Source organism: Pholcus phalangioides, unplaced genomic scaffold (genome assembly GCF_987345545.1).
Source record: "Pholcus phalangioides strain wild (caught in Gottingen) unplaced genomic scaffold, Ppha-v1.0 ptg000010l_1, whole genome shotgun sequence".
Taxonomy (NCBI): domain Eukaryota; kingdom Metazoa; phylum Arthropoda; class Arachnida; order Araneae; family Pholcidae; genus Pholcus; species Pholcus phalangioides.
In genome coordinates this window covers 2543122-2570652 of record NW_028301603.1, presented here as the reverse complement: position 1 = coordinate 2570652, position 27531 = coordinate 2543122, and the positions used below count along the sequence as shown (strand labels likewise).

Sequence of the window (27531 nt, the reverse complement as noted above, 5' to 3'; positions counted from 1 at the left end):
CTGGTGTCAGATTACTGGTCAAAACATCACATTCCGATACTTCCACAACCAGCTGATCTTGCTTCAAGTGAGTTTTTTAATCTTTTCCTCAAATACAGAATTTGCTTAATGGGGGAGCAATGATTGTCAGGTTCCTAAGAAGTGCAACAACAAAAACACTGAAAAAGATGACAAAAGCAGCTTGCAATCCACATTTACATCTTTGTATGAGCCATGTCAAAAATTCACAATTACACAGGGTAGTTATCTTAATAAACAGGTTTTTTTTTTTCACCAAATAAACAGGTTCCATCTGTGTTCATTCTCCTGTAGTAAAAAAAAAGTCTCAGAATTTTTTCAGTGCAGTATATATGCAACAATACACTTCTAGTTTGGAACCAAATGGAAGATATATTTGAAAGAACACGATTTGCATCAATAACTTGAATGAAACTAAAGATTATTTATTCACTATCATAGGAATTCCTAAGACCAAGCCATATTTCACCATGTTGGGTAAACAATTAATCGTAAACGTGTGCAGATAAACCTAAGCTGTATATACCTAGATAAGGGTTATCAAAACGGAAATACTTTTGGAAACCACCAGAAACTCCACAAACACTGACAGGCACATTAATTGACATGATATGCAACGAATGCAAAAAAAAAATTTCAGGCATATTTTTTGAATGCTAAAATGATTGGAGTTAAGAAATTACAACCTATAATTCAATCGAGAGCAAAGAAATATGAACTCATAAATACGAAAAATTACAAAGATCAAAACCTTTTTTCATACAACTACTAGGGTCTAGTAATGATAACCAGAGAAATATAAAATACATAATTAATTAACTTTATAATTTCCCAACATAAATTCAAAAACTGGCAATAAAAATATTCCTTTTCTCCCTCTATTTGAAGAAATGAATCTACCATTTAAATCAGCATTTTGCAAGTCAGTTGAGCTGTATTATAATTATATAATGCCAATAAAAACTGATCAAAAGTTATTATTCAACGTACATCAACACAAGACAGTAGAACTAGGTAAACAAACAAGCAGCTGAAAGCATCAATAGATCAAAAGAGTAACACAAATTACAACTTGTATACACACAAAGAGATTAATTACAATTAAACACAAATCATGAAAATTATTATATTAACATAAGTCATTAATAATTGTCATTATAAATATACAAATCGAATGTAACAAGCATACATCTTCTTGAACTTTTGATCAGATCATTGCGCGATATAATCAAATATATTCAATGTACCAGAGTAAACTCACAATAATCTGGTCCTGTGCTAGTTGGCCGTTTTTACTCGAGTAATAGTAGAGGACTGCACGTAGTCACTGTATGCCTGTGTGCCAAAGTTCATATAGTCGACACTTGTTTTAGCGACTGTTCTATTACAATGTGACCAGTAGAATAATTCACAAATGCTTTCATATAAGAAATATTCTATGTGTATACCTTTTGATACAATGACCACCCAATACAAAGCTCATTTTCGACAGAATGAGGGGTCGTTATAATCCTGGCCGTAACTAAGATTTTTGCTGCCCAGAGCAAACATGATTCAGCCACCCCCAAGTAAACATTTTTCCACCCCCCCCCCCCAACCATAAAATTCTATAATTCTTTAATGTGTTCTTTGTTCCCACCCCATATAAAAAGCTTGTACCATAATTTCTTGACGATAAGCCAAGTTAGAATATCGGTTGCACCCAGAAAAATGATAGGAGCATTACTTTTATTGAATGACGCCATTGTAAAAACAGCACTGAAATAAAGTTTTGTCAGATAAGCCACACCTCCACATCTAGGTTTGAGAGGGATGTTTTAGAATACAAGGATATTCTAAAATCAATAGCCTGAAGTAAATTTCAACAATATTTTATGTTACTAGCAAAGACACTCCATAAATCAAACACATATAATTGGAATTTTTGATTACCTTGAAACAATTTTAATCTCCTGCCTAATTTTTTGATTACAACTAAAATCAAACAATATAAATCGCAATTTCACTCGAAACATTGAGAGATATCAAAGTTCAAAAATGTATAAATATATTCCTCTTTTTCAAAATTATAACAAATATAATTAGAGGCGCTGATGCTTTGTCCACCATTCAGGTCGTTGATAGATTTCCCAGATGGAGAAAAATGCTTAAAAAGCAGCCTGGTGTGGAGCATATATGATCGCATTGACTGTTATAAATCTTATTTTTTAAGCACATATTTAATCAATCAATACTTTGTAAATCAGAGTTCCATATAAACTACTCAGGTATACTTTTTTGAACATAAAGACCAGGGTTTTACAGATAAAAAAAAAAATTTAGGTGTGTGTCAATAAGGTTTTTTTAGGAGAACTAAGCATACTTTGTCAAAAAATGATCCAAAATAATGGTTTTTTTTCACTTTTCTGGAACTTAGTATAACCCCTTTTCAATGTTGATAAACAAGCTGATGTAAATTCCAGCAATTTTATGTGCTCTCGGATTCAAAGTTATCTCTCATATAAGACATTTTAATCACCAATACTGATTTTCTATTCTCAACAGCAGCCAGACAGTTGGGATTTGTCAAGCTTAAAAAAATTAAAGAATTAATCTTCACAATGTATGCCATACTATAATATGTGTGACAAACCTGATTCCATAAAACGGTTGTTCTCAATCGGGACTCTGTGGCCACTTAAGGAAAATTTTAAAAAAATCAGTAAATTTGAAAAAAAAAAATATTTAAGTCAGTAACTTTGACGAACAAATAAAAAATATGCCTACACGACTCCCCCATGGAAATTATATACCAGAAAGGGCTCTGTGGGGGTCAAAAAAGGTTGGGAACCGCTGCCATAAAATATTCACACTTTCATATGTACCCACCAAAAATTGATTTTTTAATCATACACACAATGGCCTCCCTTAGAAATTATGATACGTTTTTAATAATTCAGCGTAATACAAATCTTTTGCTAAAGAAAAAATTTCATCCCCACAGAAAACATGGATGAAAAAAAACGTGTTGCCATTTTTTTCACAAAATTTCACTCTTTTAACTGTAGCCCTTTGAATTTGAGCTACCTTTGAAAGTGTCTCCATAAAAGACTGAATATTGCTATTTAAAAGTCCACTTCATTTTTTTTACATAATAAAATGAGAAATAGCTTAACTGAGTATCGAAGGAATTATTGAAATGACCAATACGATTCATTATTGAAATTTTCAAAAAAAATTTCTACATTCAACATAATAAAAATGATTTAAACTTGCCAAATTAACAGTAAAATAAATTATTTAATACTGAAAAGTTATCCCCAGGCTCCCCCTTTCACCACTACCTACAGCAAATCCACCTTTACACTGAAAAGTAAACGCACACTGAAGGCAGAAAACAAAGCAGAAATAATCGATAAATGCTCTGACACTAAAATATTAAACAAAACTGACTAGTTCTCACAAAAAATAAATGGAGTAAAACAACATAAACGAAAAGGGCTCTGGATTGTCTTCAATGCACACAAAAAGGTATTGCAGGGAGCCGTTAAAAAATAATCTTTTATTTTTTTTTCCTTCTCAGATCATCCCAATGATGCCCATCAGTATTTCCTTCTTTGTGCTAAAACAATAAACAAAATCAAACCATCACAGCACGTAATATGTACATTAAAGGTCAAAGGAGGGAAAGACTTGATGTGATTTTTCTCACAATAAAAACAAGATGGTAACAAATATCAAGAATCTCTCATTAGATTTCTTTGGCAACGGAAAAAGAAAAAAAAATTGGGATGAAAACAATCCCGTTCTGTTGTTTAATTTTTTTTTTCTTTTCTGATATTGATTCAACACGTTTTATGCTTCTTCTTCTTCTTCTCCATCAACAAATTCGATATGAGTGAATGGAAAATGTCCAACTTTCCCACGAAGTTCACCTTCCCATTGCCCATTGATATTCATTTTCGTCACTTTGATAACATCTCCTACCTACGATGAAAAATCACATCTGATTAGAAAGAACTAACCAAAATAGCAGCTAACATAAATGAACATTGCATTTTGTGCTAACACTGTATTTGAATCATTTAGACCATAGTTTCCCAAATTTTTCGCTCCATTGCCCCCATTCTCATTCTCTAAAGTTGGCAGCTATGTTTTTTTTTTATAAAGTATTGATTTCTATGTCTTTTTTTACTGATTTTAGATTTGTTGATGTATCAAGGATTATTGTAGCAAGGTTTTACTGCATGTCAGAGCCATGCACACAACACATACTTGCATGCAGTAATTTGTTAGAAAATCTCCATAAGAATGTTTATGAAGTGCATGTAAGTTGTAGGTAGTAGTATTGGAAAATGAATATAGATGATATGCAGAAAAATTTTAAGGAGCAACTACATACAATAGTGCCTTGGAAAAACAAAAATGAGTATCAAAAACATTTGCAGGAAAATATGAAAGACCAAAATTAAATTCATAAGTTGCAAAGTGAGAGTTGTTGATAAAATTGTTAATAAATTAATTATTGCAACAAATTATGCTAATGTGTGTATGTGGTATCATAACCATAATTTTTAACAATAACTTCATAAAAAGAGGAGAAAAAATCTGAATATTGTACCTCTAATTTGAGAGCAGACTTATCATAAGCATTGGGAACTCTAGCTTGTTTAACCTTGGCTAGAGCTGGCAACTTTCTCTGCATTGGAGATAAAATAAAAATAAATTTATTGGCAAGAAATGCATACTAAACTTTGAATAGCAAACATTAAATAACTGAAAAGCATCAGACCATATAAACAAAAATAAAATGACAAATGATTTTTTTTTAATCCTTAGGTATTATATGTTTAACACACAATAGGTAGCGTCTCTAGAGGAAATGACTAGCTGGCAATCAACCAAATGATTTCACTGATCCGAGGCATCTGCCAGGTCTATCCTCCCAATTCTCCACAAGTTGCTCAGCAGATGTCTAATAAGTCTGATCATGTCATAGGTTAAGGTTGGAAAAGACTTAAAAATGTTGTCCCTAATATCTAACTTGATCAGATTTGATATAATTGAATTCACTCAGCATCCAATAGAGAAGTCCAAATGGGTACCCCAGGTCAGTGAGATCATATGGTTGACCGCTTCTTTCCTCCAAAGACAGAACCTATTGTATTGAAATGTATCTAAGTATTAAAAAAAACGGGCTTTGATAAGGTGGAGGGGACAACTTTAAAGATGTTTGGAGGTGACCTGATACATTGTATTTAAATCATCATCATCATGCTCCACACCCCCCTCCCCCGCCAGACCATCTCTATCCCTTCATATGGTTAAAAACCAATTTATTTATTAATTTTTTTTGAAATTTTTATTGCCTATAGAGCCTTAAAACAGTCAAGGCAAAATTTGGTATAAACTTAGTTTACTGAAAAGCATCATAAAACAATTTTTTTTTTAATGATGGTTGATAGAAAAAATGTTTCCTAGAGCAAACATCTGTTCACTGAATTGCTTGGACTCATGGTTTAAATGAGTCATATTCAAAAGAAAATATACACAGGTGTAAGGCAAATCAAAGAAACTAGTTCCATGGTTCACATGAAAATCACCTGACAACTGCCACTCTTGAAGCCCCCACATACATAAGATGGTACGATAAGCTTAAAAGTACATGATCAATGAAGCTGAATGGATCAAGTCAATTAGAGAGATAAAAATGAATGGGTTGAATGAAATGTTTGGTTTGCAGTGCATAACAATCCAGGATGGTATACAGGATTGAACTTTGGAAGGGGCACAAAAGGTTTTGTGGGGGGGGGGGGGGGGGAAGGACACAAGGAATCTTTTAGGGAAATTTTGAGTTACTATCCTTCAAAAAGCATTAATATTCACAATAAATTTCTCTCTTGTCTTAATCAATTTCTATCTCTTTTTATAAAAATATTTAATTTTCTGCAAATTTTGGATTGTCTTGGCAGGAAGCACAACCACCTTATGTCTCCCCCTTTGTTTATGCCTCTGAGAAACACTACATAAACATATATACAGCATGAAACTAAGATATCATAATACCTACACTGTAATGATATTACAATCTGATCTTTACACCCTTCATGTTTACATATTCCACGCACGATGATAAGGTTCTCTGGTTCACTGAATATCATTACATCTGAGTGTAATAATATTCAGTGTTATTCATTTATTTTTTGATCGAAAGAAGCATTTTTGAATTTTTAAAATGTGCCAGGATATGCCTATATGATGCAAAAGATTTTATCCTTTAAAATTAGCAGAATGTAGAACTACTGAAAGATATGTTTTTTGACGTTTGCTATTTCATACAAGTGGAGCATTTTCAACTCACCTGCACAATTGGCTTATTGTTGTAATTGAATGGGTCAATACGCTGTGTCTGAGAAGTTGTTTGTGGTAAGGAGTTATGGACACCATCTGCTAAAAAATTATCATCAACCTGTTTAAACGAAGGAAAATATTTAATACCATGGAAACATATTTGATAAAAATCAATCCATGCAGAAAAAACTTTAATGAAATCAGCCACATTACAGACCACTCTCTATCATAATGTCTTGCTGGTATGTGTAATTCCTATTTTTTTTTTTAAATTCCATGCAAAATAACTTGCCTAATATAATGAATGCATGAATAGGAACATCAAATTAAGTGCTTGCGCCTACCATTGACATGTAGTCAAAGAGGGTCTAGGTCAATTCGTCGCGCTCAACTTGTCGCGGGATAATTCGTCGCAGTGCCAATCCGTCGCAGTCATTTCGTCGCGGTACAAATTTGTCGCAGTCATTTCGTCGCGGTACAAATTTGTCGCAGGCTCATTTCGTCACGGTACAAATTTGTCGCAGGCTTATTTCGCCGCAGTACAAATTTGTCGCAGGCTCATTTCGTCGCAGTACAAATTTGTCGCAGGCTCATTTCATCGCGGTACAAATTTGTCGCAAGCTCATTTCATCGCGACAAATTTGAATTGCTTTAAAATTCATATGTTTGTTGTGATCTTATAAATAGGGTAGGTGCTTTAGGCGTAAAAAATGGAACTAATTTTTTTCCTCATTTATTGGAAATGTTCCCTCTGCCCATCTATTTTAATTTTTAACAAATGAAGGAAAGTATTCATTGAAGTCATTAAATTTTTAAAATTTAATTTTTACCATATAAGTCGCATCTCTGTCGGGATTTCCATTTCTCGCAGTGAGGGATGTTGAAGAGCTCACCCAAATAAAAAATTGAGATCAAATAAATTTTTAAATTTTAATTTCCACCGTATAAGCCGCATTTCCCACTTCTTGTCGGGATTTGAGTCCTTGAGAACGGGTTTGAGTCCCTTATTAACGGAATGAATGGCGATTTTCAGCCCCCCCCCCTCCACCTCCTCAATGTTTCCTTCATGTCGGCACCTTTGACTGGCCAAGCATGCCGGAAGTGTTTGGTACTTGTGGGTTCTTGTCTTGATCTTGAAGTAGGAAATTTTGATTTCTGAATCATTTCTCTGGGTGCTCATACCCATTCCATAAAGTACCCTGGGCACCAACAGCACCTCTGTCTCTGACACCACTACAAATGTCAATCGATTTTTGATTTTTTTTCAACTCTAAAGCAGGGTTGGGTTTTTGACATGACAAGTGTCAAAAACTGGTTTAAACCGTCAAAAACTGTCGAAAACCGTCAAAAACCTAAATGAATGCCTTTTGATAATGTTTTGAACATAATAGGTGTACAACATGATGAAAAACTTACTTTTTGGCATATTACAATGTTTTATTTTTAAACATTAATTTATTACAATAATTAAAACAAAATATTAATTATAATTTGCACTTTTGAATTTTTCAACATAAGAGTCTAGAACATATAAATTATAATTTTATGGTTTATTTATCTAAGCTACTCATTACCTGTGTTCAATTTGTAAAGTGGATTAGAGCTGCTTATTCAAAATATGTATGATAGGGCATCAGGGTTAGGTTTTTGACCCCAGAAACTAACTCGGTATTAAACTATCAAAATCTTACTGTCAATGATGTCAAATAGTTTTTGTTAACTTGATAGATATGTTAAATAACAAAATACTTACTTTTATTTAGATTAAAGGGTTTTATATTCAGAATTATAATTACTGAGGAAAAATATATATTTTGATATTTTAAATTTTCTGATCTGCCCAAAATTTTATTCCATATAAAATTTCTGACGCAGCATCTGTTAATGCACTAACTAAACTCATTTATTTTCGCCTGAAAATTTCTTAGATCAGTGTGTATAAATTCACACAGCTTTAAAGAGTATTTTCAACCAAAGCAGAGCTGACAAGACTTGATACCCAAAGCATTTGTTTTGCACGTTTGAATACAGCTTCAATTGGAAAACCATTGCATTATAAATACTAGTAAATGTACCATATCATAGTGCAAAAGTAAGAATAAACCAAGTTTGACATATACAAGCTAGCATTGCCAAATTAAATGACATTTTAGTTCTACAATTTAGTATTTTGATCGCTAGATATATTTCAATGTTATGTGCAATAAGAGTATTGTTTTAAGTATCAGTGGTTATCTAGATAATTTAATAATAACAGAAATCAACATTACATACATGATGTAATAAACTTTTTTAAACACTTATCTGTTGTAAAAAGAGTACAGCAGATAGTTTATATCAATGCATATATATAAGCAGTTGAAGAAATTTTGGAAGGTCAAGAATCATCTTGAATCAAAGAATGTCAAATCGTTCCACAGTTTTCCCTTCAATGTTCATGTTATGCTTTATTCAAATTTTATAAGAAAAAAAAAAACATATATTGTCCAAAATAATTCTGTCGGGAGTAGAAAATTATTTTAGAATCTTATTAAATATTTATTCTTTGTATAACATAGTCACTTTAAACATTACATGCAATTAACGTGTGCATTTTCAATGGGAATTTTTATATTGAAAAGCAATATTTGAGGTTTTTGACAGTTTTTGACAAAGGTTTTTGACGGAGGGTTTTTGACGTGACAGTTTAAACTGCGGTTTAAACCGTCAAAAACTGCCATGTGTCAAAAACCTGCCGACCCTGCTCTAAAGTAACAACTCTCGAGTGAAAAGAATGAAATCATACTTTTAATTAGATCATTATTCTTCATGTACATGACACTCGAAATTAAAATTACAATATCAATTACATTTGAAAATTCGGTTATAAAAATTTGAAATGTTAAATAATTGATTTTTGCTGTGATAAAATTTCAATATCATGTGGAAAAATTTCGGTTTGTATGATATTCCCCAAATTACAGTGAGCCTATCTTTAACGGTAAATTTTTATCTGCCCCATTACAGTATCTCCATAAGAACCTGAAATATTTAATTAATTAATAATTCAATTAAATTAATATTTAATTTTCACCGTATAAGCCGCACTTCCCGCTTTTGTTGGGATTTCTATTTCTCACAGCGAAGGGAGTTGGGCGCAGATCAAGGATGGAAATGTACAGTGCTTATGAATGACGATTCGATGAAGTTTTCATAATGCCCACAGGATGAGCACCGACAAAGGCAATGTAATCACCAATAAGAAAGATGACTATGTGTCAGTCGCATCGATACAATATAACCATTAATCTTATGTTTATAATTAGTCGCATATCTTTGGCTGGCTTGTTTGAATATTTTCACATAGTTTTCATTAGCGTCTAAGCTTTTGATACAAGGCTGGTGTGCTTGGTCTACGGCTCCAGTCAACGATTAGTAAAAATTTCTTCTTACAATGTAAGTGAATGAACATTAACAGACAATGTAAGATTATTATATTCAGAGGTATATTTCCTAGGTGGGGAGGGGGTATGCGGGCTTTATCCCAAAATGACAAGTTCAAGTGAAAGGGCGTGACCAAAATTAAGTAATTGGTGATCAAGAACATGAATTAGAAAGGAAGAAGGAAGGCAAGATTTGAATAGCCCACAGGTGGGGAAAACTATAAATCTGCCTCTGATTATAGCCCACATTTATTAGGATAATTTTAATTTTAAAAACAATTCGTATCGTACATATAAACACTCCACAATATCTAAACCTTTATTTATTTTCAGTGCTATGAGTATCATTTTATTTACACTTATATACGTGAATATCGCAGTAAAAACCCGATGATGATTTATAGAATAATACGTGATGGTATTATGAACTACCATAATTTTTTTTTAAGATACATAGAAGATTTCAATTTATTGCAATTTAAATTGAATTCAAACAATTTAATTTTAAAAAGTACTACATTATTTTTTGTCATCCGTATAACCTGTATCTCTTTTTAAGATACAACAAAAAACTCAAATAAAGAAAATTAATAATAGTCTAATTCATTTTGAATTGCATTAAAAGTTTTTATAATTTCGGAACATGAATTATGGGGGAAAAAACTTTTAAACACACACGTAAACCAACATATCATTTCCACGTTCGGTTTTGCAATATTCCATGTTTATGCCAACAGAAATATGTAGACCGAACACACCAACCTTGTACCAAAAGCTTAGACGCTAATGAAAACTTTGTGAAAATATTCAAACAAGCCAGCCAAAGATATGTGACTGATTATAAACATAAGATTAATGGTTATATTGTATCTATGCGACTGACCCATATCATCTTTCTTATTGGTGATTACATTGCCTTTGTCGGTGCTCATCCTGTGGGCATTATGAAAACTTCATCGAATCGTCATTCATAAGCACTGTACATTTCCATCCTTGAACTGCGCCCAACTCCCTCCGTTGCGAGAAATAGAAATCCCAACAAAAGCGGGAAGTGCGGCTTATACGGTGAAAATTAAATATTAATTTTATTGAATTATTAATTAATTAAATATTTCAGGTTCTTATGGAGATACTGTAATGGTAAGTGTTGGTGACGCTTGAAGAAAGGGGGAGGCGAGAGAAACTCGCGATCCCATGGGGCAGATAGAAATTTATCGTTAAAGATAGGCTCACTGTAATTTGGGGAATATCATACAAACCGAAATTTTTCCACATGATATTGAAATTTTATCACAACAAAAATCAATTATTTAACATTTCAAATTTTTATAACCAAATTTTCAAATATAATTAAACTTTTATATCCAGTTAAATTTTTAAATGTAATTGATATTGTAATTTTAATTTCGATGACCTTTCTGCATTGACAAAAATTAATTATTTTCAGTTAACTGCGTGTACACTTTCGTTCATGTTTTTATTTCACGTGTAAGACAAAAACCTACATACAAGCTCGCGTGTAATATGTACAGTGAAGAATCGACGGTTCGACGAATTGATTCTGCGCTGTAATATATAAATTGACGTCACGACGAATTGACACGACGGAAAACTTGTACAGCTACGAATTGGAGCTGCGACAAATTGACACTGCGACAAATTTGTATTGCGACGAATTGACACTGCGACAAATTTGTATCGCAACGAATTGGAGCTGCGACAAATTTGTACCGCGACGAATTGATACTGCGACAAATTTGTATTGAGACGAATTGGCACTGCGACAAACTTGTACCACGACGAATTGGCACTGCAACGAATTTGTACCGCGACAAATTGAGGCGCGACGAGTTGAGCACGACAAGTTGAGTGCAACAAATTGACCGGCTACGAGTCGAAGACTAGCACTAGCTGTTCATTTTCTTCTCTTTCCCTTTTCTAGTGCTACAATAATCTAAAACTTGCTCATTTTACCTCTAAAAAAATTTCTTAACTCTAAGTCATTTCTAAAATTTTCTTGATTCACATTAAAATCCTGCCACAGTGTAAAATCACTATAAACCCTCTGCAAAATATGCCACTTTTTTTTTTTTTTCAGGAAGAGTACTTTCTTCCGATTTCATGCAACTGATAATGTTCCCCCCAAACACTCAACGAATAGTACAAAAAACCAAGGAAAATATACACTCTTTGTCTATTATTTATACTGTGCACATATTTCTGTACTACCCCAAAGGAGGTTGGGGAGAAAAAACAGTTTCTCTCTGTATGCTCAATAAAAATATTTTACCTTTTTTATTTGTATTGTAAATGGTTGGTGACAGATTCTGCAACTTACAATGATCATAATGCATTCGTGATGAGAGTAACTTGAGGGTTAAACCTGAGGGCAAGTTGTATTTGTCAGAGGCAGTCATGTATTTTATTTATTATATATATAAAATTTCCAAATACACTCATCCCTTGGGAATACTTCAGTATCTCTCTGAGATGTGAAGTATGTCTGGTCCAGAGCTGTAACTAAGATTTTTTCCACCCTCATAACTTTAAAGTTTGATAATTTTATATTGTGTTCTTCATTCCCAACTAAAACTGCCACCACCACCCTAAATTTTGCTGCCCAGGGCAGTTGCCCCTCCCCTTCTACTTCTGGCCAAGTCCTTTAATGTTCAATGCCCAAGGCAAGTCTACCAAAAATTCCAGCAGGGGTCTGTCCAGCCAAAATTTAAGACCGTTTTTCGGACAATTCGCAAAATTCCCCGGATCTGAAAAATAGACCCTTCACAAAATACAAATTAATAAAACCATAAATTTGGCATTTTTCATTTTTTTCACCATAAAAAAATCAACTAGATCACTTCATTTCCCACAAAAAAAAGTGACTAACTTTCCAAAAAAAAATTAATGACCCTTATCACAAAAATAAAATTTTTTACAAAAACAGGACCCTACAAAGAAAGTCTGAACAGATCCTTCCCTCCATAGGTTAGTTATGTTATTGATTATGCTGAAAAATCTAGGTGAGCAAAACAGTTGAGCACTTCTTCCAAAGAATAATTTGGATAATCTCAAAATTTAAAAAAAAAAAAGGTTTATTAATAAGCACCCTTGAGTGCTTTATATAGGTTTTTTTAAAGAAATTCACATGATTGAAATTTGGGTTTTACCAAGTGCAGAACATTTTGATATTTGCATTTAAAAATGTTATGTTAAAATTGGAGATGAAACATAACACAAGTGGTAAATAAAAAACGCACATAACAAGGGAATGAATCTGATGATTGGTACCTTTTCAATATAAGGGACGGGTATAGATCCAGTTTGGCCAAGACTATTCTTCGCTGTCCACCATTGCTCTTCATCCTTTGAAATAACTACCAGAACTTCACCCTTCTTAAAAGGCAAATCATCTGGATCCCCCTGGAGAAATATTAAAAACAATACATAGATCTTTCTACTTGATTAAATCATTGTATCATATATTGCTTTGTATTTAGAGCAATACAATATATATAGTACAGGATGTCCAGGTAAATGTATCTAAAGATAATGGCTTATAGTGAGAGAACCCATGATTTGATATAAATTTCAATTGCATCAAAGGAGGAACTCTTTGTGGAAGAGGAGGAAGTTTCTTTGTGGATTGATTACGTTGAATGTAAGCAACATTAATGGCTCTCCAGATGTCCAAACAGCAATCAATCTCTTGCCAATTGCTTAGTAGCATTTGAGGTGCTACTAAATCAACTGCTCTAGAAATGCACTGTTGATACTGATGTGGGAGGCTCCACATTCCACTCAGTTTGTATAGGACAAAGTTCAACACAAGTCACCGATTTAAATTCAGCTAGCCAGAGGGCGCACTGAACCTAAAGTCACGGTTACATGTTGTCTAGCATTCGGTGAGCAAATACTATTGAAAACATCTCAAAGCAGCTGTTGAGAGTGCACATATGCAAAATTGGTAGAGAAAACCTTGACAATAAAGTTGAAACAGTTACTCATCAACAGCTCAGCACTTTTATAACTAAGCATGTGTGGTTCTCTCAGTATAAGCCATTAATTTTGGATGCCTTAAGTCCAGACATCCTGCATTTGACAAATAATTCAAGCAGATTTGTAATTTTAGGTAAAATAATTAATTACAGGCAAAAAAAGATAAGTTTCAAAGATCAAAAAGCATCTAAGATAGTATACAGAAAATACATGTCAAACACCAATATTTCATTTGGCACTAATGACCACCGGCTTTTTATTGATTGTAGCTAAAGGTGAGAAAAAGCTGACTCACTGTTTGGCAGTATTTGTCTATTATTTGGTAAATTTGATATTTCATTTACATGCCAAATGAAACATTTCTCAAAAAGCAAAATGTTAATCTGTTACAGAAGACCAGGCAACAAAATTCTACGATAAATCCTTTGGTCATTTTGTGTGCACACCCACTATATAATTAAAGGATCTCTGAAAAGCAATGTGCTCTACAGTCGTCTTAGCTCTACTTTCATTGTATAGTAGTTATTTTATACAGTCTCTGTATGCATAAAGATTTTAGTCATTACTGAGCAGGTACCAAACTAGCATGCCCAAACTTTTTTTTGATATTTTAGACACGTCTTACAGGGTTCCTAGCAAAATCTGCTCGATCATTTACCTGAACCTTCCTGACCAAAACTCAAAAATTTCCTTGCCCAAAACTCCCAAAAAAAGAAACAATTCAAAATCTTAACCTTCTAAATCTTTAATTTTTGTTTTTTGTGAGTGTTTTTTTCCTTCACAGAACTTTCCCCTGACTTTTATCAAACATTTACATACATTTTGCTGACGTTTATCAAATATTTTATATTTTCCCTGACTTTTCAGGTTGATGAGAAACCTGCCTTATCAAACTGATTCACTGTGACCTAGAAATGATTTACCAACAAACCATCAGCACATTTGACATCAATAGTATTTCATTAATAAAAATAATATGTACAAAAACTCACACTTCCTTCAAAATCATATTTAGCTCTGACTTTTTCCAATTTCTTACGAGCCTGTAAAAGAAATAGAAAAAGACAATATGCAATTATTTCCACATAAAATTGATGAATTTTCAAGCCGTATCTAGAAAACTTGTCTACACATATGTTTGGTGATCTCCACCCCTCCCCCCTATTCGAGAGGCCTGCATCCACTACCTGTTGTTGGAATGACACTTTGTTCATAACGTCAATAATTGGTGGTTGCCACTGATTTCCGTAGAGTTTTTGATGAAAATAAGTGATGTCACGTGTTGTAATTCCAATTTTTCATATTCTTCTTGATGAAATATGGTCACTAATTGGCAGCTGAGGTGGTAGAGTGTTTATAGTGATGGACTCGCATTAGGAGGAACCAGGTTCAGACCCCACTGGTGCCACAGTGGTGGTTGGCTGAAATTGATTTTGTGTGCTTTCCAACTTTGAGGCGCGAATGCCAGATGATCTCTCCGTTAAAAAGTTTTGATGCAGAGAGCAACAGGCATACAATGGTACAATTAGTCAAGCGTTACACTTTACTCATCGTTAAAAGAAATAGATGAAAGCAATATAACAAACATTACACAGAAACAAACTTCACATTTGGTTCACAACACATGCACACACATTATAACTTGCACTTACTCTTTATAAATTCCGTAGAGAAATATGGACGAGGTGCGTGTGAGATTTTTTTTATAGGGATCACTCTAATTACAATGAAATTTCAACTTTATGCATATAATTTTATTGTATCTGATTATATTCTTGAAACCGGCACGAGGAACCACTTTAGAAAATATTACAGACAGGCCACTCAAAGAAAATGTAGTCATACCCTACGATCCAATACTCTCACTAAGATCAAACCGATTCTTAAAAAGTTTAATCTAACAACCATAGATGTGCCCACTAAAAACTTTAATTTCATGCTCCCCTCCAAAGATGCTATAACACAGAATAAACAATGGGGCATTTATTACATTCCATGGGGTGATTGCTCTCTGTGTTATATAGGACAGACAAGAAGATTCATAAAAGCAAGATTAAATGAACACACTCACTGTGTTAAGAATCGGGAATATGAAAAATCAACCATCACCACTCACTGTTGGTAAGAGGGCCATAGATTCAAATTTCAAGAAGCGAGAATTTTTCACAAAGTCCACAGTGGATTTAGATTTCTACGAAGTTGCATATATTCGGGCCTTCAAAAATATACTACCAAACTATAATAAATCTACACCCCCGATCGCAACACCATATCTTAAATTCATTTCGAGAGAATTCTAAGAAAATTCAAATAGACCAATCGGGTAGCACTATTACACAAGTGTGCAATCAGGACACTGCATTAGTATCTCACGCAGGTTCAGTTCACAGCTTCATTCTGACCACGACATTTGAAGTGAACAGACATACTTTTTCCGCTGAGCAACCAAGCATTAAGATTTGGCATTCAACCCAAGTGGTCAACTCGGTCAGCGTGAGTAGTGGTTAAATATTTTTCCCCTGAAGACCACACTACACTCATTGGTGTCGAAATGCATTAGGATTTTTATATTTTTGTGTATTTGCCTTATTCGCTGGTATCTTAATATTCTTGGGCAAAGTTGATCAACTCCTCCAGCCTTCAATATCATTATAACTGAGTTTGATTGCAATAGTTTATGAACGCAGCAATTCTATTGGGTAGTAGTTAATGGGTGCAACATTTGGACCATGCATAACATTTTACATACAACAACCTATTTAATGTTTGTGCTCTCTCCTTATTTCAATGAAATGTATTTTTTTCCTCCCCAATGCAAAAATCCACCAAATGTGGAAACCTGGGGTTTTGTGAAAAGAGGGAAAAAGAGTTTATTCTTGTTAGATAATTTTTTTGTGTGTTTGCACAAACATGTTTTAGGATTCGATGACAAAGACGATGTGGCACTATGTATAAAAGATTGGTTGGGGGGGGGGGGGGAGTCTATGGTTTAATATTATACATTAGATAGTGATTTTTAACCAGGGAACAAGTATTTGATATATCATTTGTTTCTCGTTTTAAAATAAACCTTTTTTTTTTGAACGACAGATTAAAACTTACTTACTTAGGGACTGTATATACAGTAGACTCTCTTTAACTCGACACATGGATAACTCGACATCTATTATTCCCTTGGTTGGCACAATACTAATTTCAATGTAGGGAAACCTCTCTAACTCGACACATGTTTGGCTTAACTCAGCTTAAGTCAACTATGATTTTTGTCCCTTTACTACGACTGGTTTTTACAATTGCCCGTGTGTTACCATTCTAAGAATTTTTTACCTTGTCCATGGAAACTTCGATTTTTTTTTCTATATGATGGGTCCCTTTATGCGCTATGGGGGGGGGGGGGGCGGCGTGCATGTGAAGAATGAATGTTTGAAGCCTCTTGGCTGGCCTATCATTTTAGTGGCGTTTCCAAGTCTTTCATTTTTTTTATGACCAAAAGAAGTGTAAATGATCCCTCAAGTGTGGTGTGATCCCTATTGATGTTGAAATTGTCAACATCCAATAGAGGGATAAAAATCTTATCTATTGTGTTTTGATATTGTCTGTTGCGGAGAATGTTTTTGGCGAAACTCGGTTTTACGATTTCTTGGAAAAGGAGAACAAGAAAAAGCTAAAACCTGGTTAGACTATGAATATGTCATTTTGGGGGTGCTCGAGCACCCCCAGTATTTTTTGGCATGCGTCTGAGCACACCAGAATTTACTCAAAAATCAGAGTTTTTACATGAAGCTCAAGCCAAGCATCAAGGGTCTGAAACTTTTCTGACGCCCCTGAATTTAATGCCCTCCACTTAAATTGAGCATTTAGATTCTAACACCATGCATAAATCAATGATGACTTATCGGATAAAAAATCAAATGAGAAATTTATCATCAAGCACAATGTATTGTTGCAAAATAACTATTGGGTATTATATAATGGACAGTCAACTATATAATGCCTAACTGCTAGCAAACTACGCACATAATGCCAAATTATCATCGGCACAAATTTGTATCCATTCATGAGCACAAGCACACTCAATATTTGCCATCATCTCGATAACACCTATAAAAATATTGGGTTCCTCCACAATATTTTGAGCCCTCCAAATATTTCAAATAACTTCATGCTTTTGCATATTGTACTTGATATCATTTCTAATTTGATAACACACTAGTCTGTTTTAAATCCTCTCTCTATGAAATTATTCTAATGTACGGCCCCCTCAAGCAAAGAAAAGCATAGAAAGAAAGGGAGAAAATTTTGAGTGAAAAAACTTGCTCATATCTATCACACAAAAAATTCTCAAGGTTACATTCTTAGCTCAAATCAGAGGGCATACTTGGCAAGCTAAAGAATGGTGTTTGCATTTGTTCCATAAAACTTCAGACGTAATATTCATAAACATTGGATGGGTTAAAATATAGAAAAGAATGACAAGATCATATGTATAGGAGTGAAAGTGGGGAATCCAGAAATCTCACCGGTTTAATGAGAGGCGTAGTATCCAAGTAATGGAGTTTGTAGAAGTTCAAAAGAGATGGCACATCAGGAAACATCTGGTCTCCGATTCTGAACCTGGTCTGATCATCTTGTTGGATTCTGTTGATGATATAATGGCTGACCTTGCTATCCTCTCTGAAATAGTACAATTTTGTATATAAATAACACAAACACTACAATATTGTGAAAATATTTGCCATAAATTTCTGAAGGGTAGGCCAGGATTGGACAAATCCCAGGCATCAGGTCGCCGTGGGAACTAAAAGCATCTGTATTTGCGCCGAAAATTTCCTTTGTATAGTTACTAAATTGCAGACAGAGAGAAGCACAAAATGTTTTGAATTTATAGCAGCATATCTGCCAGCATGAAAGAGTCAGTATGCCCAGAAAAAGTCAAATGAAGCATTATTTAAGACCTTTTTCTCAGGGTAAAAACTTTTTGGTGGCACCTAGATTTTTTTGTGATTTGTCCAGCCCTAGGGTAGGCTTATACATTATACAAGAGCGTATATGTTGAGACTAGTAAAATAGAAGAAAAAGTTCTGGCTCTATAAACTGATTATAGGAAGTTGTAATCATTAGCAGATTAGCAGGAGGCCAGAACAATAAAATCACTCTATCTAATATAATATATAGGCAGGGTTCTTATCTTTTATGCCCCTTTGGAAGTACTCGTATGTTTTTGAAATATTTCTCTTTTGTCCCTTCCTTTCAGGATTATTTTTCATTTTTTTCTTTTTTTTTGGGGGGGGGGGATGCACTGTGAATAAAAAAATCTGTTATGACAGATCACCATCAAAATTAGCAGAAGCGAGAACACAGATCTCTACCAAGTGGGGCAGATACTTTTCTACCCCAAAGCAGAATATGCCGAAATCTGTGACATACATTGCAGAACAATCAATGCTACTGCAGAACAATCTGGAAAAATTTTTAAATTGAAAAATGTAGGAAACACTATTATGGAAATTGCAGAACATTTCTAGTCAGTCGAGGGCTCGTTGCAGAACAATGCAAAACAATCTGCTTTGGGATATTCTAGTCATAGTCCTGGATGCTCCATTATACTAACATGAAAGCGAGTCTAAGAAACGGCTCTGGAACAAGAAAACCATAACACCAGCTTGGGAATAAGATTGCTCACTTAGCAATAGCTAATGCAGCCCACTGAAAGAAAGGGAACTCCCCCACCTCCTTACCCATAACCATCTCTACAGCCCCAAAGCAGAATGTCAAAAACTGTGACATACGCCACAGAACAAACTACGCTGTTGCAGAACAGATGGGAAAAATTTTAAGAAAAGTATAGGAAACACGGTTATGGGAATTTTTACCACACAACATTCCTAGTCAGCTAGGAGGCCCCATTGCAGAACAATGCAAAGCATCCTGCTTTTGGGCTGTACAACATCATTAGGGAAGGGGGGGGGGGACTTCTACCCTTTTGGAAATTTCAACCAATAACATACTTTTTACAATCACGGTACCAAATCTCATTACCATGGATACCATGCAATTGAGCCATACCCAGGAAAGCCCATGCATTAAAATGGTCCTGGGGTTATCTGTTGTTCTTTCATTTTGAAATAAGCAAAATCAGAGTTCCCGGCAAAATCTGCTTGATCATTTTCCTGACAAAACTATGGAAGTCAAAGTCAACCAAATTTTTAACTTTTTTTTAAAATTTATTTATTTTTCCTTCACAGAACTTTTCCTGACTTTTGTCAAATCTATATTTTCATATTTCCTTGATTTTAATTGATCATTTTTCATTTCCCTGACTTTTCTGGTCACTGGGAACCTTAAAAATAGTTGAAGCCAAAGCTCAAAATCTCGATTTTTGACAAATGTCCATGTAAAAAAGCATCCCCCACCGAAGAAAAAAAACTTTTTACATATTAAAATTACTTTTACATAGAGATATGAAGTGAGAATATTCTCGGGGAATAACATACTTTTCACAATCATGTTATTATATTATCATCAATATTAAATTATATTATATAATTTAATCATATAATACAGGAGTTCTGAGCCGGAGCTCCGCGGAGCCTCTAGGGCTCTGTGTGCACTCTCCAGGGGCTCCGCAGTCGCTCTAAGAAAAAAAAACCAGTCAATTTGAAAAAAATTATAAAAATATTTTTAAATAATAAAAATGGATAAATAAAAAACAGGCCCACAGGACTCCGCCACAGAAATTACTTACCAAAAAGGGCTCCATAAGTCAAAAAAGGTGGAGAACCACTGATATAATATATATGTGGTGGTCGCAATATTGACTGTTTTGCATATATTTTGGTTCTTAGCAACTGTGTGTATTAATCGTAATCGAATGTTCATGAGTTGTGTGGCCACGCCCACAACGAGTATAAATAACATGATGTACAGCATATGTTGCTTTTTTCGATTTCGTCGATTTTAACTTTGTGTTTATTCATTTTCCCCTTTATTTTGATTCAATCATGTTTAGTTACTTTTAACCATTTACACTAATGTTTTTGTTTTTGTTGAGTTTAATCCAATAAATTAAATTTTTGGCATTCTCCGCACTTGTTCAATGTTATTGCTAAAGTTAAACGGCATATCAATCCCAAAAGCCAAATATATAATCATATAGGCCTATATCAATATCATTATATATCATTATATCATCAATACATTCTCCTAAATGTAAAAGTTGAAGAAAAATTGAGAATATGCATTTTTTTTTACAAATTTTGTTTATATTATGAATCGATTTATTATTATTCTCGCCTTCAAACTTTAATATTGTGGGCTGCAAACTTCAGTATTCCTGTGTTCTTGACTGAAATACTGAAGGGAAGAGACAGGAATCTTGATGGGAAGAGAGAATATTCTCAAGAATAGGAAAAGGAAATTACTCGAAGGACTACTATTATAAATTACTAAATAATTCTTATTATTTTCTATAAAAAATATTCTTCTAAAATTATTTATAGAGATTATATTTAATATAATACATGTTGTTATAAATATTTTTAAGAATATTTCCTGGAAGGACTCTTCTATAACTGAAGAATATTCTCATCAAGGCGAATATTTGAGAATGCTCTGAAGGACTTAACTTGAGAATAATTCTTACTATTTTTGATAATTATTACCCCGTAATTTATAGTAGTCTTTCCAGAGAATATTCTCAAGGATATTACATGTAACTATACTATAAATAATAGGAGAACATTCTCAAGAACTTATAAGAATATTATCAAGATATTTATAACAGGAGAATTCCTCCTCTTTAGAATATTCTCAAATATTCTCCTAAACAATTATTCTCAAGAATGTTAAATCTCTACTTTTACACATTATTGCTCTTTACATATTATTCAGTTTTAGTCTGAAAGCAATTATTGGATTTTTTGTAGCTACTACAACGGCATCTGTTCTGAGTAATGTCATCGGGGGTTAGAGTGCATGCATTTTTATTACTAACTTTCAGAATCTGGTAACACTACATGTGACCCTCTCTACAAGACAATTAAAAATTAAAAATACTTTTATAAAAAAAATTTTTAATTTAAAAACATTTTGATATACTATTAGAATACATTTTTATAGATTTTGAATGCTTTCATAATTGCTTACAAATCTTGAGTTTCAAGTAACTTATATGCTTACAAAATCCCATCAAAATGTTTGTTATCCCTGATGCCATAGCAAGCAATCATATTGAGTGTGGCATATATATGCAGAGTTTTCTCTCTACTTGTGCATGCGGCTCATATACTTTCCGGGTGAACAACCCCCCACCAGAAAGAAAAAAAAACCTTGAAATTCCCTGAGAAAATCCTGTGCCTATTCGTGTTGTCAATGAATAGGCACTTGTAATGGGGAAGGGAGGGGGGAGCCAACATAACCACAGCTAGACTTTAATCAGGGAATAAAAACAGATGTTAGGAAAACTAAAAATTTTAACTTGGAAGACCATGTAAACAATATGTCAAATCTTCAAGAACAGTTTCAAAATACAGTAATCTCTCACACATGTATACACCCACTCACTTAGAGTTTCTTTCAGTTTTGAGACAATTCTCGGCATTCCCGGTCAAAGAAATATACAGGGTTCCCAGGAAAATTTACTCGATCATTTCCCTGACCGAATTCAAAAATTTCTCTGACCAAAAGCGTATACACTCACTCTCTGTTAGGGGACATATATAACTTGAAGCCATCCAATATCACTTTAAATTATATCATTCTTCTGTAATACACCATTGAAAAGCACATCCTAGACAGAATGTCAATATTTTGCCACTACCATCCCTTCCAAAATCAAATTGTATATATCATAGCTGCCAACTTTTGAAAATGAAAATTCGGGAGATTTTCGCGCAAACCCGTATTTTATGCTAAAACCACTCACTAATAAATACAATAGGGATTTTTCCAAATAAAATAGGGATTTTCCAAACATAAAAGTTAAAGCGGAGGGAATAAAATCCCTACTCAAAAACTGAAGTCAAATTAAAATAGGGATTTTACACACATGGAAGTTAAACCCTTGGGAATAAAATTCCTACGCAAAAAACAAGTGAAATCGGAGGCCAAAACTTCAATGATGTAAAAATAAATATTGCGTTCAATCAGAAACGCTGTGAACGAACATTCTGCGCGAATGACCCCAAAATCATCGGAAGATGAAGGAAAACACCGTCAATTTTTGAAGAACACTGACTTTTTGTGACACTTGCTTGATGTTTTTTTTTCACTTCACGACTGATGATGGCAGTCTTTCCATGACCGATGTTTATGTCCGTAACACAACTTGTACAAAAAGTAAAGTCGGCCCTCTTCTGGAACGTTTGATGAAAGGAAATTCATCGGAATAAGTATCTTTAAAATTGATTAAATATGTTTTTGCTTATCATTATTCATGCTTTGTTATATCGCACGTACGTAACTTCAACAAAAGAAATTTTGACCATATGCGCGTCACTATAATCTTCAATTATTATCCAGGACTATTGGCTGCTAAGCCATTTCCCTGCACGATAAGACAAACAACTTTCTTGTTACCATCAGAGGGTTTGTAAAACTTCTTTAAAAAGGGAATTTCCCCATTTACGACGTGTGACGTCATTTCGAAAGGGAAAAAAAAGAGGCTTCATGCCCCACGAGAAATTACTTAGAGATTGTTTTCATAAGCGGGGATTTTTTTTAATGAAGTAGGGAATTTTTAGGGACAATTAGGGATTTTTGTGATTTTCGTAAAAATTCGGGAGATTTAAGAACTTTTCGGGAGATCGAGCGATGAAGCTAAAATTCGGGAGATTCCCGAAAAATTCGGGAGACTTGGCAGCTATGATATATGATCTTGCACACAATACCAGTTCCCTTTGAAATCTCACACAGAGATAATTGAATTAAAATCATTCTTCAACATATAATGGTTAAAGTTAAAGGTGGCAAGAAAAAAAAAGCAAGAGGATAAAATGTTTTTCAAGAAGAGATAGAAAAGAAGTTAGAGCTGGTATTGGCTTTGTTTTCAACAATGTAAAAGAGGTTAGATCTCCTCCTCTCTTTAGATCCCTTCATCTAGTTAATCAGAATGCAGATTCAGTGACCTCTTGGTCAACATTGTTTTCCAGTATATATGTAAAGTCCCACCCTTCAACTGATAAGACATTTCTCTTAGTAGGGGATATGGAGAAAAATGCTCCGATACGAATATTTTTTTTTGCTCTCTTCCCCCAAAGGATCTGAAAAATAATTTTCCATGGAAAAAAAGTGAAGATAAACCACTTGAATGTAGATTTATCCTCTACCTCTTTTATCCCCCCCCCCCTTCAGATTTTCCCCTACTTTTCCCCCAGTATTTAGAATTTTCCCTGACTTTTGACAAAAATTTCACATTTTCCCTGACCATTTTCTGATACTCCAGGTCCCTGCGAACCCTGAATATAACATAACAATGCTATTGACTAGTGCTAATTCTAAGCTATGCTATTATATAGCATTCTAAATGTTAGTCTCATTTATGCATCCCTCTTCCGTGTTCCCTTGCATAGACCAGGGTTTAAGCTACAGTCGTATTTTTGCAAAATGTGAAAGAAAATCATATAATGTGAAAGAAACAGTAGCCATTTTCGCAAAAATGCATACAGGAGGTACGGAACGAGTAGACATCCAACCATCAATCATTACATTAGCATTGTAGCATTTGGCTAAAGATTTTCTCCCCATTTTCACTTTTTTGCGAAAGGAATTTTTTATCCAGTTTAAACCCTGGCACCGATGAATGAGTTAAGTGAGAGATCACTATGGTCATGCAACCCATGCAAGTTTGTGAAAGGTCGTTAACGGATCTTCAGGATGCATTTCAGAACAAAGTAGAAATCAGGGCGAATATTTTCCTACGCATCGGCATGTGCAAATGGCTTCAAGCCATTTGCATATGCAACAAGATTCTACTGTTATATTACAGGAAAAATGTATACCCCCGAGGAGAAAAAATTGAAAAAACCCCCCATTCCCTGAGAAAATTCTGCGTACACCTTATGTTCCTAGGCGTCGTAAAACGCTTTTAGAAATAACTTATTTGTACATGATGAAGTCAGCTAAATTCTGAAATTTAAGAATTTGGCAAAAGACAATAATGAGGGGAAAAAGAACTGGAGGAATACCTGACGCATAGCACGAGATCTCCTTGTATAGTTGAACTATTTCGTACCAAAAAAGTTCCAGTCTCTGTTTCAGACAGTAAAATATCAGTGGCTTCTTGGCGCTCTAGCGGACCAAAATACCAGCTGCAAAAGAAAAAATTATTTCGTCATTTCACACACATATGATAATTTTTTTCATTTGGGATAAAAATGCAGTTTTTGTTCAGTATTGTTTGGACTAATTAAGTTAGCAACTGTCTTAGTTCAGTTACATGCTTGTATAGTAACCATTTCTTTTGCGCTCACACCAAAGCACTGGAAACCCACCGTGCTTATTAACTTCGGTGACAACACGAATGACATGCTGCACCCAATCAATATCTGTGAGGACAAGATATACATTTGCCTAGGATATCAAAAATGGCCCGAATATTTGCTAAATATGAGCTAAATATTTCTAACACCAAAGTTAGGCACCCCGGTGATATGACATGTTGCCAAAGAGGGGGAAAAATGTCAAATCATGCAAAATCTCTATAGCATTACACTCTCTTCAAAGTCAATTCCACTTGTGGCCATTTTTGTCATTCTTTGTACACATATCCCTCTCGCAACATTCATAATTTACTCCAGAACAACTTCAAGATATTCCGCCTACACTTATTTCATTTGCATAAGTGATATTTACACATAAAATGTTGGCGTCTTATCTTTTGTGTCCACCCTGTATTTACACATGTGTCACAGAATTTTAACAATGACTTCAGAAATACTGAGATAATATAGGTTGCGCTACTTAATCACCCGAGACAGTTTTGCCACCCTGCGGGCTATAGAACTTTTTGCTGGCCTTTACCCATTAGGGTCTAATTTTCGTGACTACTCATTTCTGAAACTTGCCACAATAGTCAGCTTACCCCACCCCCTTTTCCACCCTCAATACACCTGTTTCAAAGTCACTTTTTTGGTTTCTCACAAAAGCGTACACATTTTCCAGATCAGTCTTTTCACCATTCTTATTTGTTTGCACACTTTTTTCATCCCACGCTTACTCTGTAAGTCACTTTTTATTGCTCACGGCAGTGGCATCTTAATGCATGGGCCCGGGGGCCCTCAAGAGAACAGGGGCCTCACAAAAATGAGATCCGGTTGAAATTTTCTAGGATTTAGCAGGTACGGCCTCAGAAAAACCACTTGGCCTGGGGCCCCATGATGCTCTTAAGACGGCCCTGACTCTTTGCTCTCTACATCTTTCAGTCACTCCCATAAATGCACACACTTTTTGATTATTCTTTTGGATGCTCCATGCTTGCACACTATTTTAATCATTTGTATGCTTGCACAATCTTTTGGTTTTTCTCTGACCCGATTCCTCTGTTTGTCACTCTTAGTTATTCACATACTTGCACTCTGTAGATCAGCCTTTTGATCGCTCACAGGTGTAGTCCCTCGATTTCTTGGCAGAAGCAGATTTATGGTTTTCACACCCCTCTCCCATTCTCAAATTTCTTCACCGCTCATTCCTCAAATTTACTGCGTTCTCTGAAATCTACCCCATAAGCTGCAGTCCATTTAGTTTCCCCCAATTAGCCATTTTAGCTTTGGGAATGATAAAATTCCCCTATTCACCCAGGAGAATTAAGATGGCAGGATATTTTATGAAACAGAAATGTGCACCTGGAACAAGCTAAAACACCTGGGTTTCCGAACATTGCCTGTCATGAACATGACATCAATTTCTCGCAGTACAACCTGCACGAGTCCAGATGCGCTAAGGATGCTACAATATCAATTTAGACCTCAATTCGTCATATTTAGTTGATATATATGCTCTTAGTCGGACTTGTTACACAAATTTATATAGATACACACACATATACTCATTTAATAAAACTTCGGATGCACCCATCTTTCGGGAACGCTTCCATATATCCTTGAGATGGGAAGGGGGGGTGTGTGCAAGGCCCCTTCAATGTCAATTGATCACATCAGTGCAAAAAAAAAAAAAATACAAATAACAGCCGCCCTTGACATACTTTCCAATACAATTACTTGTACCTGTCGCAAAAGCATGCCAACGTATTATTTAATGTTAAAACAACGGAATGTCACATGCAACCAAAACGACAATTCCCCCTTGAAAAAGTAGGCTATACACATGCTGCGTTCCCAATATTATTTAGGGGCCGGTGCCTACGAAGGCAACTCAAACCCAATGGCACTCATTATAACGGATCGAATTAAATAGGGTACCTGTTCTTGTCATACGGATCGAAATTGGCAGCCATTGCGGAGACCTAATTACTGACTTTGATGGGGAAGAAAATTGCCCCCGAATAACCAAAACTCGGACGACCAACGCCTTTATTACAACAGCACAGGGATGATCGAGAAACGAATAACAGTTTCTCGCCTGTGAAACGGCTCACATTCTCGAGTTTCACTGAAAGCAGTTTTTTTTTTTATTATACGATTTTATTTCTCAATGATGGGTTTTTAAATTTTCACTAAATTTGTATATCGGTGAATTTTCCATGCAGTATTCAATTGTATAATGTATATTAATGAAATTTTATTCATCTTGAGTACAGCGTCATCTAGGT

General features: G+C 34.5%; 1 protein-coding gene across 1 annotated transcript; it reads right to left on the bottom strand.

Moving 5' to 3' along the window:
• Nucleotides 1–1603: 1603 nt before the first annotated feature.
• Nucleotides 1604–27330, bottom strand: Crk (Crk proto-oncogene, adaptor protein). Its single transcript, XM_089237429.1, has 8 exons — nt 27182–27330; nt 24950–25072; nt 18287–18440; nt 14759–14809; nt 13059–13190; nt 6359–6466; nt 4619–4696; nt 1604–3984 (listed from the first exon to the last, which is right to left on the bottom strand). The coding sequence occupies exons 1-8, from the start codon at nt 27214–27216 to the stop codon at nt 3853–3855; spliced, it is 813 nt and encodes a 270-aa protein (XP_089093555.1). The 5' UTR covers nt 27217–27330; the 3' UTR covers nt 1604–3852.
• Nucleotides 27331–27531: the final 201 nt, after the last annotated feature.